The sequence below is a fragment of the Ambystoma mexicanum genome, chromosome 1p (assembly GCF_040938575.1).
Source record: "Ambystoma mexicanum isolate Mex_15411 chromosome 1p, UKY_AmexF1_1, whole genome shotgun sequence".
In the NCBI taxonomy this organism is placed as follows: domain Eukaryota; kingdom Metazoa; phylum Chordata; class Amphibia; order Caudata; family Ambystomatidae; genus Ambystoma; species Ambystoma mexicanum.
The window spans coordinates 728,492,593-728,508,327 of NC_090921.1; the positions used below are offsets into that span (position 1 = coordinate 728,492,593).

General features: G+C 44.8%; 1 protein-coding gene across 5 annotated transcripts in view; it reads right to left on the reverse strand.

Moving 5' to 3' along the window:
• The window catches only part of ADAM15 (ADAM metallopeptidase domain 15), a 583,228-nt gene that overhangs the window by 275,026 nt on the left and 292,467 nt on the right, over nucleotides 1-15,735 (reverse strand). For all 5 annotated transcript variants that reach the window (XM_069650163.1, XM_069650162.1, XM_069650165.1 and 2 more), the window contains 5 exons: nucleotides 6,232-6,316; nucleotides 2,890-3,038; nucleotides 2,605-2,779; nucleotides 2,421-2,513; nucleotides 657-852 (listed from right to left, as the gene is read on the reverse strand). In XM_069650163.1, coding sequence (XP_069506264.1) covers nucleotides 657-852; nucleotides 2,421-2,513; nucleotides 2,605-2,779; nucleotides 2,890-3,038; nucleotides 6,232-6,316 — 698 coding nt within the window. The remainder of the gene's footprint in view (nucleotides 1-656; nucleotides 853-2,420; nucleotides 2,514-2,604; nucleotides 2,780-2,889; nucleotides 3,039-6,231; nucleotides 6,317-15,735) is intronic.

Consider the following 15,735-nt stretch of genomic DNA (forward strand, 5'->3'; position numbering starts at 1 on the left):
ATTGGTGGCCCACTCTAGGGAGTTACTTTGTCCGGGGTCTTTCTTCTGCCATGGGCATATATGCACACGCAACTGGGTCCAAAGCATCATCTTTGGCTTTTCAGAAGCACGTGCTGCGAGCAGTTATTTGTAAGGCAGTTACTTGGGTCACTGCATGCATAATCTATAACTAAAAAGATCTAGGCACGGATTCTAGGGCCAACTCCCACATTGGTTTACTCTCTTTAGTTTCCACCCTATTCTTGATCATTTAGCCTCTTCATTCAAATTACCCTATTCATTGAAATGACTTACCCTGACTCCTTCTGACCATAATATAGTTTTAAAAATGGGCAGAAGAAAGAGGACTAATCAGAGAGCGGTCTGCAGTCCGATATGATGAAAAGGCGAGGTAAGCCTGGGAGAGCTAATTGGCTCCCCTCTCAGGCTTCTGAGCCTAGGCCTTTCAACTGATTATTTCTTTGCCACCTGCTCCATTACTAGACAATCGGAGGGCGGCCCAATCATTTGATAAAGGATAAAGATTAGTACAGTTATTAAGGTGTTATGCATGCAAACCATTAATAGAAATTGACGCATTTGTGCACATTATGTTTTCCTAAGGCACACCTCTAAACAGATCAATGAAATCTGCTGACTATCCCTTTACCCCTTACCCGGTCCCCAAAGGGTCTGGCATTGGGAATCATAACTTCTGCAGTCTCCGCTGTAGCAGTAGGCCTGACCACTCTTGCAAGGCTGTCCGTTCTGCAGGAAGATGTTTTCAGGGCAGTAAGGGGAAACCCCATTGCAGTACTCTGGTAGGTCACACTCGCCCAAGGGTACACGGCACAAGGACCCAGAGTTCTTCAGCTGCAAAATAAGTGGGGAGAAAGCAGATCTTAACAAGAAGGGACTTTATATGATGTAGCAATGAAAGGTCTCAAAAGATGGCACATAAAGATGCCTTCTGAATAAGAAAGAGGGGTAGGTTACAGGTCCTGGTGCCCAGCCTTCCGGGCAGAGAGTCACATTGGTGCCCTGAAAGGTAACACATCACAAGATATTTATATCTGATCCAGAAAGTAGATCCCTGGGCATGGGCTGCTAAACAAACCTGTGTCCTCAGAATGTATCTACAATGACAGATAAGTGTCCCAGCTGGGGAGGAATGGTGCCACTGTGAAAGAGGCTTCATCAGCCAGGCAAAACTAAAGCAGATACATATTTTTAATTCTAGGGGGAGGAGGGACTGATCAAGCTACTGGTTCTTTTGTGATGTACGATTTATAATCTTGAAATGGCCCAGGTGAGTGCAGCCTGTGTGGGATGTGCAATGGTACAGCCCTTCTTTGATAAGCCCTCGCTAGCTCACATATTCTATGAAGTCAGGCCCATTGCATTATGGACATCAATCGAGAACACAAAGATATCTACAGATCCAGATTGCCAGATATGGACCTAGTATGGAATCCCATGGTCATAAATGGCATGCCTTGGGGGACCCACCTAACATCTATTGTGGAATCCTTTTTCAAGTTATTGGGAAACATAGGTTTCTCTTAGAGGAGTACATCTTGGAGAGCATGTCAGGGACCCATCGGTCATCACAGACCCATTCCACACCCTTCATGAAAGCCCTTTGGGAAACCACATTATGACATATGGGTGATCTCTTGCAATCCTCTGTCCGATCCACCAAGCAGTTATTGGCAACATATCGAATGAGTCATTTTGCAGCTGATGGGGAAATCCTATATTTCTACTCTTGTAGTATTTCTAAGAATATGCCCTTGCTCTTGTAGAACCTACATCCTCTCTTTGGAGAACTTAAAATACTAGGGGCCCAACAGCAAATTCTTGAAGAATGTATGATATTGTTTTTACACCCAATTCCTGACACTTGGACACAACATGCTACAGGATCTTACGAGACATGAATTTTAATTCTGGGAGAATGAACATCAATTCTCTTGCAGACCACACTCAATAAACCTATGCGTTTGGTCATGCAGGACCTACTATATAACTCAGAGGGAACCCATTTGATTGCTTTCACAAGACTTAACTCTTGGAGGAATTCAATGATCCCACTGCCATGACACAACTCTTATTTCTTGGAGATTGTACAGTACTCTTCTCTAATGAAACAACACACAGAGCTTGCAGAAGTTACACTATTGGTTTGGAGTTCCTAGCTGCATTATGAGAGTGAGGTATGTGAGCTAAAAAAGGAAACAGTTCTATGTCAGATGCGATTACCCAAAGACCTTACCAAATTATGGAGGCTATAGAAACCACGTGACTATGTATGATTCAGTGATTAAGAAGCTTTCTCCCGGGTTATGTATCACATATGACAGCACAGCTTTTAGGAAATGCTAACTGACGCTAGAAGACATGCTGTTATGTTAAAAAGTGGAGGCATGTGGGTGGCCTACCTTGCAGTCCTCACAGCACATTCCTATAGAGGAACATTCTGCTCCAGGAACCAGCTTACATACAGTGGCATTGCAGCAGGGGTCCTTGCATTCCTGCAAAAGAGGAAACAGAGCACAGATCGGCTCAGGGAGGAGACATCATGTTTGCCCAAGAAATGCTCAGGGGGAGAAGTGTCAACAGTACCTCAGCCAAGCCACAGTCACATTCTTCGCCCTCCTCTAGGAACAGGTTACCACAGATTTGGCGCTTGAGATTCTTTGCTTCAGGGACATTGAAGAGGCACATCCCACCACCTTGGAGAAGGTTGCGCTCAAGGTCGGACTTACTGCAGTTGCTGAATGCAAGGCCAGAGAGAAACCTGAAACGGGATAAGATTTTATTAGGCAGTGTCATATTTTTATCATCACCATCTACCCTACGTCACTTTCAATAGTTCCTGAGTCCAACCAGGTCCTCATTTCAACTTACCCAGAGGACGACTCCATGATACAGCGCCGCGTCAGTAAGGACCTGGGGCACATGCACCTCCTGTCATCTGTGTCATGGCTCATGCCCAGGTTGTGCCCCAGTTCGTGAGCCATTGTGGATGCGACACTCAGGATGCTCACCGAGTGGTCCTGGGAAGGAGAGGAAGCAACCAGCAATATTTACAATGGTGCACTCAGTCAGATCACCAATGGGGGGAGGAGGTAGGGAGATGCTGGCATTGCAGGCAACTTTGACAGACAATAAAAAGAGGGGAAGATATCCACACTGGTGCTATGGAAACAGGGCAAAATGGCAGGAATTATGAACACAAACAGAAGACAGTTCTGAATAAAGAGCAAAGTTAGGTAGCACATAATGTGGGGAGTTTGGAAAGCATCCCAACCGGTATTAGGGAGACTAGTGAAAGTGGCCGGTGTTTGCAGGCAGGCATTATGGGACAGGCAAGACAAACGGACAACTAGGCTGGATTAAGGGACACATGGGGGAGGCAGCAGATGTCAAAGTATGTATTTGTAAAGTGAGAGGGTCAGATGCCGCACACAGGAATTGTGGAAGGCACACCTGACCGGGGCAGGTGCCTCTAGGTGGTAGTAGGAAGGCACATCTGAAAGCGTCTAACTTCTTCCAGTAGTGGCAGGACACACAATTGAAGTGCAAACGCCACATTGAGGTAATAAGCAACTAGTGTGCAGGTGTAACAAGCAGGCATTACACACAAATGTCTCTGGTGGGTATTGGAAGACAATGAGGAGTGTGAAGGCATCATGAAGCAAGTCACAGACAACAGATTCAAATTTGTACTTACAAAGTAAATGTATTTAACTTAAAAGGCAGGGTGGAGTAAGACCTAACTTGCCCTGTGCTAAGGTGGGTTTTCCCTACCTAAAGAAAACTAAGGATAGTCTATATCAGGATGTTCAACTTAAGTCTCTGTCTGTGTCCAAAATCTATACTTGCCCTCACAGCTAACTGTATACAATGTGGAGGGATGTCGGTCTCAACAGAAAGGTGTTCAAAAGAAAGTTCAGAGCTTCTTCGAGCTCTTAGCTTAGGATCAGCTTCCCCAAGTTCAAAATAGTTCTCAAAACAGTGGGATTCCATTCCCCAAGAGTTCAAGCCTTCTTGCTTCCAAGATAACACAGTTTCTTGTGATGCCTCCCAAGTCGGGGATTCCAGCCCTCCCGCCCCCACTAAGAGTTCAAAATTCCAGACCTACTTGCTTGTAAAATAACAGTTCCTTGGGACACCTCCCAAGTCTGAGTTTCCTCCCCACATGAGTTCAAAACTTTCAACTTTCAAAATTGACACGATCGCCTGGGAACCTTCCCAGTCTGGTACTTCTTTTGTCAGAAGCTCAAAAGCTCCCCAGCTCTCAAAGCTGATACAATTCTATTTCTCGTCTTCAGTGTCTTTGATAAAGATGTAGCAACAAATAATTTTGACTTCAAATATGCTTTCATTGGCTTTTTCCAAATGGGGCACTCGGTCTAGGCGCAGTTGTCGCACCACACGGTCCACCCAATCCAGGTCACGTAACTGATACACTTTCTTACTGCTTCTATCAACACTTAGTCACTGGTTCCATCTGACAGTGATGCTTAGTTGATTCCTAAGTGTCACAGGTTTCAGACACTGTCCCGAGGCTGGTTTAGATGCCATGCACTTTGTTATTCTTGTTTGTATTTCTATGGCTCTTGCCAACACAACTCTGGCTCTTGCCAACACATCTCTGGCTCTTGCCAACACAAGTCTCTCGCAGTTGGCCATGCCTAGGCCCATCTGTACTTTGGGTCACTTTTAAGTTTCCGTCTTTGTACCTCCTTAGTACTCTCTTGACTTTTCCTTTACATGTTTCACACACTGTACTTCTTGACTCTTGTTTCATGCACTACATTGCTTTCTCTTCATTCCTGAGCATTCAACAGTTGTGTGGCATTCACAAGTGTTTTCAAAGACCTTTTACTTTGTGTCGGTAACACGTTGTCACTCTGTACAGTATTCACAACTGCTTTCCATCCATTCTTACTCTGTTCGGTATTCACAATTGTCTTCAATTGGTTGCACTTCACTTGACACTTCAATAACATTTTGTCTGGCATTCAACAGTACTTTTAAACGCTTTGCCTTTCCCTCTGCTGCTGCAAAGGGCTTTGCTAAATGTTACAGGAGCGCCCCGGTCAGAGTGCATATTGACTCTACACTCACCAGTCGCACACGGCAGCATTCTTTCTTCTCGCGTCCTTCGCAACAGGTTCCTCCAGGCTTCTGCTACTTCCTGGCTTCCCCCTACTCTGCCTTCCTCTTCCGGTCTGCACCACGCATACTGCCCGCTTTTCAGGCTTCTCTAAGCAGTGGCTGCGGTCACAAGGCACTCCACTGCTTCTCCCAACCAAATATGCTTCCGCGGATGGCAGGTCTTCCGAAACCCACGCACAGTTGACCACGGCTGTGAGGTCCCCTTCTCCTGCGCAGCACTGCTTCAACCTCCCGGGTCTTCAGCTTCCTTTCCTCCTGCCCGTTCCTCTTCCCTCTGAACGGCAGGCATTTTAATATCCTTCAGGTGCGTTATGTGACCCAAGGTGTGGTACGTTGAGTTATCTTGCCTGACTTTGGAGGACTCCATTATGCAGACATGCCCGGGCGTTCCTCCGGTATCCCTCCATAGTCCTCTTCCTCGTCTCAGTACCAGAGTGGTTGTTTGAAATTGTCTGATTTAATAAAATAATATTTTTCATCTTTGTTTGGTCTCTGATATATATGTGTGCCCATGAAATAAGGATGTGTCCTCCTAGTTGGTCTCTTCCTCATCCCAGTACTAAGATGTTGTTTCTGGGGAACAGATTGAAAGAAAGGGGAGGGGTTGACAATATCCTACAAAGGCTTTAGGGATAGAGGGGTCATTGTGAAAGTGAAAGGGAGGATACCATGTCTCACCCAAGGATGTCCTCTCCTCATTCCCCAAGTTCCCTCCACACAGGATCCACCCTCAGGGTCGGGATCCAAAAGCAATGGCCTTTCCCTGATCACCTCAGAGGATACTGGGGAAAAAGAAGTGAGAACGCCCACAGGTTCCTCACAGAAGGTACAACATTATTGGGGCGGATATTTTAGGAAGGCATTACAATGCTTGACGACAAGGCCTGCTTGCGAGCTACCAGTACTATAGGCAAGTTAGGCACGTAAATGCGGTCAAAAGGTGCACACAGATTTCAGTCAGGCACTGTTAGGAGGCATACGTGATACATATCACAAGCAGAATTAATGAAGCCAGGGGGATGATCCTATTTGCCTATATCTTTGTTTGGTCCTTACAACACTTACCACAATGACTCCACCTGACCGCTCTGGTGTACACATGGAGGCTTGGGACGCCATGCCAACCAAGGGACCCTTAAATGGAGCACCCCTAGTGGAGAGAAAGTGCAGCCAATCAGTGAGCAGGTAGGGCCTTAAATACATCTGTAATGCAAACAGGGGTAAGGAACTGCAGGTGCAGTACAAGGTCATTTGTTCAAAAATGTTATTTCGATAAAGCATTGTAACAACAAAGTGTGAATACAATAACAAATGAAAGCGGCTACAATGCCTACGCATCATTAAAACATAATACAGTGTTAGGTACTGTGAGGGCTTTGCTGGCTGTCCTGTGGACTACAGCGCACCATTTTGGAAACAAATACCTCCTCTAACATTGTAGATCAGTACCCCTGCTTACTCCATATCCAGAAGCCTTGCTTATTATAAATGGATGTTTCTGCTTCTGCAAGTAAAAGGTTTCAAAGCCTCTGTAGGTGGCCATTTTACAGCCCCTGCACACATCATTTGCTTCCCACAGCTAGAGATGATTCTGGGCTTATCTTAGTATCACAGCTCATCAAATCGCAAACATATTCACCAAAGCAACAGGAATGGGCCACTTCTTGTGGCAGCCATGATCTCTACCCTCAACGCTCTCTTGGCAGAGTCATCCTCAAAGAATCCAAGCACTTTACCCTTTTACAGGACTCAATTATTATGACATAAGAGCTATTAAGCAACTCTCGGACAAGATGTTCCTAGCACTTAGTAGTGCTCATCTTAGTGACCTACTAGCATGATATAAGAAGCACAAACACAAACTGGAGTGCTTACTTGTCTCATAATGTTTTGTCTCACCTTCATAAAGGTTGTTGAAATTCTTTTTTTGGCCATAGTCATTCTGGAGGAAATGCATTGCTCCAACTTCCTCCCTAACAGAGACACTCTAGGAATGTAGCACACTGAATGTGTAAATGAGAGAATATATGCAACAACCAGGAGTTGCTTAGCTTAGCCAATTTTTACAAAGATAAAAATAAATACATATCTTTACCTACCGACGCTTTTCAATATGCATCATCTGTAGTCTACATCGAGTATGGCAAAAATCAATGGTACATTTTATATTTCCTTTTCTGTGCGACCATAAGTCTTTGCGATGATTCCAATATTTAGCACTTCATAAGCATTGAGAATCTTGGACTATAGATCAGCTTTTCTTGCTTAATGAAACATATGTGGTTTCCAAACTGAAGAGAAAATGCAGATAATCCCAGTCTCACCATCACTACTCACTCTGCCTCATTCACAGCCGAGTTTACAAGAAAGTCAGATATGCAAAGAACCTACATTAGTCCAACAAAATATGCCCATTTCTTTACAATCCTCAAAGAGCTTTCATCTGACAACTCTGCAGAGCATCTCAAGAGCCCTGCAACCAACAAGATGTTCACATTGAAATAGTGTCTACAATTCGGAATAGCAGATGAGCCGATCCATCATCCAAAATGGATCACCTCATGCCTCCCTACCCTTCCTATATGTCTCCTATAACTGACCCCGGCCCCTCCAAAGCCATAGTTTAGGTCCATACATCCACACAACTGCCTGCCTTCCAGACCTTGGTCAACATTTCTTTGTCTAAAAGAAGAATGTCATTGTGCCCAAAATCTGCCTTCATCATGCTACTTCAAAAAAACAAAAAAGAAAGTCAAACCTGGGTTCGGCCTCTCCAACCCTACCAGCTACAGGAATATTCTCCAAGTTCCAGCAACAATGTACAATGATTACATCATTGTTCAACTACAGAGTCATCTTAAATCTGTGGTGACATAGCACTGGACTGAATGAGCGGAGTGCAGTGGTGCTTGAAATGTGGTGAGGTTTCTGGAACCTGGGTGTCAACCAGGTTCCAGGAATGACGGTTGGGGACTGGGAGATAGGGAGCCAAAGAAGAAAGATGCTTTTAACCTGCTCTCCTTTCTTACTTTCATCCCTGTACTTGAAACATTAAAGCAAGCCTTTCCCTTTGTACATACCTGGCTATGGAATGATTGTTGGCTGATGGTTCTTGCCACCCAGATACTACAAAATCAGATCCCCTTTCAGATTACCACGAATCCGTTTTGTCGTCCTTCTAGAAATGCCAAAACCACCCTCATCTATGTCTATGACAATCTTCTGCAATGCTACCCTCGTTCTACAGGAGCTAAATGCTGCTTCCAATGTTCTGAATCTGCAAAAATAAGACCCAGTATCTGAGGATTTCCTATGAATTGCTTGGCAAATCATGGATATGCTTGGATTTTTAAGAGGTTCAAAGAAATCAGAGTTCTGGAAAAAGCTTAGAAAAGCACAAGAGTATTGCACTTGGACTTTCCTCAAAAAGCTAGATGGTGGGATACTCGTGGAACGTCTGGGATACCACATTGTGTTGAAAAGCTTTCATAACCCACAAAGCCTCACAGAGATCAGGTCTTGGGGGGAAAAGCTTGGAAAATCAAGGGCCATATTGCTCTATAAACTTGCTCTTGAACATCCCTAAAGAAAAGGATAACATTCATGAGTAGAATACACTATTTCATTTAACGAGGCACACGCGTCTCAGCAGCACCAACCAGCCATGCCTGGAAGTTCACCTCCATTTCAGGGCAAGGCACTACTGGTATGCAAATTAAGTGACTAGGCTAGCTTGCATTGTCTTACAAGGGAGCTGCCATTTTATGTATTGCTTTATTAAGCCAAAACTGGTGTAGATGACATTCCATTGTTGGCGTTTTCATGAGGTGCTTTCCGTAATTCTGTAATTCTTGACAATGTTCATCCCCTTGTGTGTAGTATTCTAAATACACTTAACTTTAGCCTTCCCACCGGGCTGAGGCCGCCAACAGCACATCACTGCTCTCTTGCACTTTTCCAGCTTATTCCTACTAACTCACCCCCCTCCTTCCCTTTTTCAGAGCCGCCAGAGTGCCAGGGGACCACTCCGGTGGTGATAGTGTGCAGCACAAATATCCTTTAACATTAACATTAAAATTAACCATACGACTCTCTCTCTCTCTCTACTGACTTGAACTGAGGTTCCCGAGGGTGTTCAACCTACCAGTGCTTTGCGGTCATACCAATGATACATAAGGCGCTATATAAATGCCAAGTAACATAACATAACATAACAACATCTGTCCAACAACAGGCATTTCGACTCAAAGAAGATGGATTGGGACTAGACACACACAAAGCGCCCCTTAGTCCATGAAAGCCAAAGCTTTCCCCCGAGAAAAGGAATTCCATAAAAGACATTTTCTGACCTGGGAAGATATGAAGAAGGACAAAGAACAATATGGCTAAAGAACAAGCAAAAAAACCTTGTGCCACAGCCATTTTAGGGTGCTAGCCACCTTTATCCCTGCTGCCACCAGCTTGCTCAGGCACATTACAAAAGTAACCCAAAAGCCATTACATAAAACGATACAAGTATATAAAGTATCCTAACTGCACTTCACTGTAAAGCGACGTGTGCAGCTGTAACTATACAACAAATTCACAAAAAGAGACCTAATCTCTCATTACTGATCTTCTTGGGGACAGATCAGTTTCCCCATAATAATGAGCAAAAGGACAGGGAAGTAAAGCATAAGGCTTTACTTAGCTCCGAAAAGTCAGGACAGGGTTCAAAACAAACAAAAAGAAAGGGCGTCCCATAGAAGTACATGGGAGGAAAGCAGCAAAAAGAAAATCTTTCCTAACATATATCCACCTCCTTTTCTGACCACGTTTTTTTTTAAACTGAAGTGTTTTATGTTGGCTAAAAATGAATTGTTGAACAAACATCATTATCTGGTTCTTCTCCATTATTTCAAATGCCTGTTCAACTAAGAATTTAAAAAAAACAGCTAACAGAATTTGTATTGTGCAACAATTAATGTGATGCTTTTTTCTTGTTTCCTTTGACAGTATGAGATTTTTCTTCAGTTTATGAACAATAAATGATACCACTAATACAGCAAGAATGACTTGCCAATTCTTAAAAATGCCACTAGCCATGCAGGTCAAGTTCCTTATTTTTTATATAGGACCTAACAGAAACACACTTGGCTCATGGTTAGTGGCGACAACAAATGTACACGTGCGTTCGGTTAAATGGTGCACACTTCATTTTTGTAACAATGCTGCCACCCAGAGGCCAGCCACGCACAGTGAAACTTGCATTTGTCATTTAAGGGAAACAAGGTTTGTTTGCATCAAATATCAAATAAAAGTTGTAAACATCACTGTAATCGCCAGCATGGTTGAGTCCCTTGCAAATGGTACTACACCTTCAGAAAATCTCGTTGAGTATGCGATTGGGCGAGGAGATTTTTCAAGCCCTGAGCAAGTATTTGTTTAAAAAACAATTGTGTGCTAAATAGTTGTTCACTAATAGCCTTGATATAGGAACTTTACATTTAAATTGATGGCTTTTGAAAGACCAAAACAGAATGCCACTTTCATGGTGAACTTTATTTTTAAAATAAAATGTTTAAAGATGGGAGTCCAACCAGGTCTTCAAGAATTAAATTCTAGATGTTAAGTCCAAGTTTCTCTTCTCAAAACCTACAAGAATCAGTCCTTTTCAGTCTAAGGGCCTCATTACACATAAGGCGGTAAGGGTTAACGGTCACCGGTAGGTTTACCGGTGACCGTTAACCCTTACCGCCTTACTACGAGATCCCTTTGCGGGACCCGACCTTAACGCCTGGTGTAGACAAGCCGTTAAAGTTGGGACCCGCAAAGGGACCTTGGTGCTAATTACGGTACCGCAATTTGCGGTACCGTAATTACCGCCTTCTCATTACCATTATGCCCGTTGGGGCAAAAATGGGAATGGGAAGGGCCATGGAGAAAGGGGTAATTACCGCCCGCCAACCTTGGAATGGGGTGGTAATTCCCCTTTTCTCCATGGAGGTACCGGTATGGTACCGGCGGCAACCATGGTGCTAATGGCACCATGGTTTACCGCCTTCCGTGTAATGAGGCCCTAAGACTTTCTTCGCAATTCCATGCTGAACTTAAGCAAAAATAAGACAGAGTAAAAGTCTTAGATTCTGCATGTTCTCACATCTAGCGACAAGCCAGATATTTATCCAGGAACATTCAACCTTACTGTTCTCTAGCACAGTTGGGAAAAGCTGTGATGCTTGGGTTAGCCAACCTAAACAACAATCCTAGCTTATGTGACATCTGCGAGCATGGACACAAATGAGAAATGCTAGGATTTCCTGTGAAGTTCCAGCTTTCAATAAAACGCGTGTAAATCATTTAAAAGGGGAGGTACGATAGCCCTCAGTTGGCTCAAATCCCTCCTATCTGACCACAACACGTAGCCTCTGCACTTTTACTCTCCACTGAATTGTGGAGGTTGACCCACCCCACCCCCAAGCTTTCCACTTTTTTCTTTCTTTCTCCCAGATCCTTCAGCATGTGTGCCAGGCCTAGGACGTTGTGATCCCAAGGCCGGATCCATTGGTCTGTTGCCCCAAACACTATTTCCCCCCAACTGGCAGTGCATGTCTGCTCTTGCACCTTTCTTTCTCCCAGCCCCTGGAACTTCCTACCAACTGATGTCAAGAACACAGTCGCAATACACAACTTCCAGAGAGCTCTCAAAAAGCACCTACTATCCAGGCAAGGGGGCAGAAGCCTTGCAGTGGCTTCATCCCTCCCACTAACCCCCAACCCCTCCCTACATGGCAAATGTATTTACATAACTTTCAACTATTACAAAATGTATGCTCACTCTGTGATGTCCCCAGTCCATGTTTTCGTTTGAATTTTCCCTTCTGTTCAGTACTCTCTAGTAATTACAACATATCTGAAGAACCCCTTGCTTTTTTTCAATAAATATATGTAATGATACACAAATATACTTCTATGTAGAACAAGACCCAAAAGAGCTACATTGTGAGACTGAATGCCATTGATGTCAGAATGGAAAATCATTGGTTTTGTCTAAATGGTTCCAAATCTGAAATCCTCCATCGCTCCAATAATGTCACACCCCTTACACCAATTCATTGCCACAATAAACGTAGGTGTTCTACCAAAAGAAGTCCTGAAACTATATAGCCTTGCAGTCACCTTTAACCGCTAGACTGTATAGCTCTCAAAAGTCACCTCTTCCACCATTTCCAGGCTGCACATTCTAAAACAAAGTCTCCCAATCCTGCCCGTCTCCAGAAAATAGATATCATCCTCACCACCATTGTATTCAGGCTGTACTGCTGCTTTATACTTTATATTGGTCTACAGTAACTAGACACACTTACAAAACGTCATGGTGTCCAGAACCACAAGACACTCTCAACTGGCCAAGACATACACACATACACACACACACTTCAAACCTGGCCTCAATGCACTGCATAGGTTCCACATCAGAGATTCAGTTCAAATGTATGCTGGATACACAAGTCCAACCACAGCACTTGCCCTGACAACATCAACATTGATTGCTTCTACGCAGCCCTTCAATTTTAGTGTGGTATCTGTCCTCCTCACCAGCACTCTTCAATTCCTTTCTTCTCGCCTCAATGTTTGCGCTCCTCGTTTCTTTTGGAGCCTGTCCCTTGAATGGCATCACCAAGAACACCAGGACAATCACTAACCACCAGGTCTTCTGCAAATTCCTGAAGAATTCAATGTTTTCCCAAAGCACAACAATGCTCTCCTACTGCTGATAACATTTAGTGGTCTACCAATACTTCAATAATTATCAGTGTTCTGTCATCCAGCATTTACATACCTCTAAAGCTGAATAGAAATCATTTTTAAAGTGAGTGTACAAGTAACCGAGCACAAAGGCAGCCTAGCCAGCACCCCGGGCTTGCTCATTCCCCGTCACACTTTGCACCCCGGCCAGCAAACGAGTAGCCACAACGAATGGAAAATGTTATCAAACAGCAACTCGGGCAACAGGCCATTGCCCATGCTCCAAAGACTTGAATAGGGCTGTAGAATAACATTTGCACTTTTGAATGAAACAAGGAGGCTGCACCTGCGGTCATTGCCTTTGCCGAAACGTTTTGGCAGAGTTCGTACAAAACGCAAACCCTTTATATTGGTAATAGATCCCTGAAGTAACAAATCACAAAACGATTGATATGACACATAAGACAGGAGTGGAGAGTGTGACCGCGGAGCTCCACATCACAAAGCCGGTCCTCCTCCTTCAACAGGGCCTACATGATCCGGGTGAAGGTCCAGGATTATACATAGAACTCAAGTTTTCTTGCACAAACAAAAAAGTGGTATTTGAACCCTTAGATGATTTCTGCCAGGAAAAACAGACCTATGACCCCACCACTCGCCAGCCCCCTGACTCCATCACTCCCTATCTCCCTGACTCAATCACTCCCCAGACCCCTGACTCAATCACTCCCCAGACCCCTGACTCCATCACTCCCCAGCCCCCTGACTCCATCACTCCCCAGCCCCCTGACGCCATCACTCCCCAGCCTCCTGACGCCATCACTCCCCAGCCTCTTGACGCCATCACTCCCCAGCCCCCCAACTCCATCACTCCCCAGCCTCCTGACTCCATCACTCCTCAGCTCGTCGAACTGCTGGACCTGTGTATACAGAGTACTTAAGGAAGGGGAAAGAGGCGATTGGACATGCTTCAAAAGTAGCACAGGGTGGCAGATTGCTGAATGATGAAGGTATTGAAGTTCAATATTTCTATTATGAACCTATCAAATGAAGCGCAATATCTCAGTCTTTTGAGATGTTGCAAGAGAACCCAGCTGTCTGTAAACTCACATCAGCCCTATTCTGATCAGGGCTTTGGAAAGTCTTTCCAGTCCCTTAGCCGTACAATAGCCTTTTCTCCCATTCCAGGAGATAAGGTTCACCGGTCACAAAGGCTTACGTCAGCCCTCTCTCTTCCACTCTAGGACATATAATGCGCACCTATCTCTGAGCTTACGAAAACCTCTTGAGGGTGTAGCCCAAGCCAATCCTGAGGCTTCATTCTGAATAGCAGCAATCTATCCCTCCAACAACACATCACAAAAAAGGCTCAAATGGCTTGGTATCAGATCTCTCTTCTGCAAGATTAAGTCGTTCCACCAGCCGCAGCACTTCTGAATGGTGGTGTGGGCCCTAGTAATCTTGCATATGGACAGGGGTAACGCCCTCCTTGCAGGGCTCCCGGCTGCTCAACTGGCTTCACTCAAAGCAGTCCAAGGTACCACAGCTCACCTCATCACCAACTCTAGGAAACCTGACCACTTCAGCCCTACCTCACATGAATTACAGTGGCTATGCGTCCCAGCTTGGATGGCATTTAAAACTGTGCACCTCACCTACAAGGCAGCCACCACTGGTACACCAACATAACATGCAGCCAAAATAAAAACAATGAATGGCACACAGTCATTACGACCATCAGCAGACTGGAAACTAGCATGGCTCGCAAGACAGAAAATGAGGCAACAGGCCTCCTCATGCTACTCTCCAGTCCTCTGGAACTCCATCCCGCTGGCAAGCTGGACTGACCCAAGTATCCTGCAGTTTAGGAAAGAACCGAAGAGCTGGCTCTTCCAGCAACACATTGATGTAACCGAGATACTGGCTGTTTTGTTCATGCCCCTTACATACATTGTACTGTGAACATTATTACTTATGTTTACTTAACATTATTACTTATGTTTACTTGATGACTTGTTAAAATCGCGCTACCAATGTTTTGCTCTAAGACTCGCTATAGGGCGAGACCTTTCCCATGGGGCCAGAGCGGTGCGTCTACAGTACAATAGTCACCGTGGGAGGATCACATGGAGAAGGAATCCCTCTATGGCATTAGGGACGATCATTCTCAGAGAACCCGTTATGACCCCACATCAAGATACCCAACCCTTCTCCATCCATAAAGCCTCCTTCCTCCGCTTTAGATAGCGCAAATGGATTTTGTTGTCAAGTCAGTCAATACAACATAATTGGCAAGACTGAAAGACGCGAGAGTAAAAAGTATAATGAGAATGGTTTAGACTGGTGCTGTGAAGAAGAGGACCGGGAGTCCAAGGATCACTCTTGTGAACCAGTGTGAGCAGTCTAGCTTCTCGAAACCAGTGATTGGCCCAATATAGTAGAACAATCCCATGCAGGAGTTTAAATGGAGCTCAGATGGGACACAAAAAAGAAGTATCCTCTGAGGAGGAACAGCAGGAGTCATGTACCAGAGGAGCAGATGTAGTCCAAACGGGGAAGCATGAACAAAGGAATGGGAGTACCTGAGCCTGGTCCAGGACGAAAGGACTACTCAGAAAGCGGCCTAGCAAATCCTTTGGACGCCCCAGGAACTAGCGAACCGCGAGACATAGGGAATGCGCAGTCAGGAAGGGTCAGACGTCTGCAGAGCCACAACAGACCCCGCTGGTCACCCATCGCTACCGAAGCATTGAGAAGGGACACTGCTGGATGGGAAACTCTGGTACCTGCGCCAAGGAAGCAAACAGGTATGCCGGTTACCCAAGAGGTCTTAGAGGTGGG